Below are 1,726 nucleotides of genomic sequence, written 5' to 3'. Positions count from 1 at the left end.
AAAACATTAAATGAAGCAAGCTTAGCTACCAAAGCTAAGCACCTATGCATTGGGGAGTATAGTTGCTAAGCTATTTAATGTGCTTAGCACCTCATCTAAGCACCCATGCATTGACAGCAGCCTAAGAAATACGACTCTGTGCTTGGGGGGAGGTTTTGATGTGACCATTCGGTAGCTACTAATGACTATAGTTTTGATTCTTATTCCAAGGTTGACTACCCCGAGGCCCAAGGAGGTCTCATTAAATGGAGGCCTCGGGGTTTTTGCTGCTCTTACCCGTGATCTCCCTTCTCCTTTAGGCGATAAAAGGCGCTTCCCGGGGCGGATACGGGCTCCACTACCTCCATAACCATCGCCATCCCCCCTCCCATTGTTTATGTTGTCGCCATGTTCCGGCATCGTCCTTCTCCTCGCAACTCCGCCCCTCTTTCTTCCACCTTCCTCCGCCCCGTCCACCGTACTCGGCTAGAGATGAGTGCGCTTAGTTTAGTACCAGCCCCAAGTGGTGAGGGCCCCGCCGCCTCCCCCCTGTCCTCTCCTAGGGTTGCGCCGCCCCCTAATCCTTCAGGGGTTCGGGCGGTTTTTCCCTCTCCCGTCCCCCTGCAGACTCAGGCTCCGCCTAGGGTTAGCATGGAGGCGGCCATGCCAGCACCGGCGGTTCCTGTCGTCCACAAGTTCCTCTTCGAGCACCCAGGGGGGATGGCCGTGGTGGCCTCCGCACAAATACATGCCCGTTGCGCTTAGGCGATCCACCTAAGGGATGCTATATGGCATTTTGGCTCAAGGCGTCCCGTATCGCTCCGAAGTTGAGAGAACGCATCCAATCAGATCCCATCCAACTAGTGACGTTTAGTTACAAAATACATTAATCATTATGTTTATGTTAAAGTTATACACCTAAGTTATTTTTCTCTCTAGCTTCACCCCTGGTAATAAAACTTTATTTTCATTCATAAGCACTGCATAGCAAGCACCTATAATACAACTTCCATGAATCGCAACACATACCTTGAATCTCTCCTGCTATAGTCACACGTCTTATCACGACTGTGATCTCAACTTTATTCTTTATGCAATATACGCGCTGCTACGTACATGCACGCATGCATGCATACCCTAGTATGGGCTCTGCCCCACGTAGTTGCCCGGCGGGTTGTAGCTGCAGATGATGAACACGTCGTCGCTGCTGTCGCAGACGACGCGGGCGCAGCCGATGGCCGTCGAGTCACGCCACACCACCTGCGTGTAGTGCCCGCACGAGTCGCCCTCCGGGGCCGAGCAGCTGTTGCTGCCGTGGTCGTAGTACTGCTTCTCCGACACCCACGAGTTCACGGCGTCCGCCGCCGTCCACTGGGTCCCGCTGCCTCCGAAGAGGTTCTCCCCGTACGGCCGGCCATCGGGAGTATGTATCAGCTGGCAGTCGCCGCGGCGCTGCTCCGCGTAGTTCTGCGCGTACGCCGCCACGTTGTCGTCCCAGGTCACCGGCCCGACGCCGACGTCGGCGCGCGCCGCGTTGTGGGGGTCCACGAAGTCCTGCGGCGAGTTCTGGGCCGCGACCGCCATGGCGGACGCGAGAGCTAAGAGCAGTACTACTGCCAGCTTCGGCGAGTACTCCATCGCTAAGGCTTACAAAAGTGAGGGAATATGTACAATCTTTTTTCCTTTTTGAGGGAAAGGAAATATGCACTATCTGTGAATGTATCTGTGATGATGAGATAGGGTGCTG

The 1,726-nt window shown here is 54.8% G+C and overlaps 1 protein-coding gene across 1 annotated transcript; it reads right to left on the bottom strand.

Annotated features, from left to right (window-relative positions):
• Nucleotides 1-930: 930 nt before the first annotated feature.
• LOC125506145 (pathogenesis-related protein 1-like) lies at nt 931-1,726 on the bottom strand. The gene has a single exon (XM_048671008.1). It carries the CDS (start codon nt 1,615-1,617, stop codon nt 1,117-1,119), a length of 501 nt encoding a protein of 166 aa, XP_048526965.1. The 5' UTR covers nt 1,618-1,726; the 3' UTR covers nt 931-1,116.

This window comes from Triticum urartu, chromosome 5 (assembly GCF_003073215.2).
Source record: "Triticum urartu cultivar G1812 chromosome 5, Tu2.1, whole genome shotgun sequence".
NCBI lineage: Eukaryota > Viridiplantae > Streptophyta > Magnoliopsida > Poales > Poaceae > Triticum > Triticum urartu.
The sequence above is the reverse complement of the archived record's forward strand: the minus strand, read 5'-3'. Positions and strand labels throughout refer to the sequence as shown.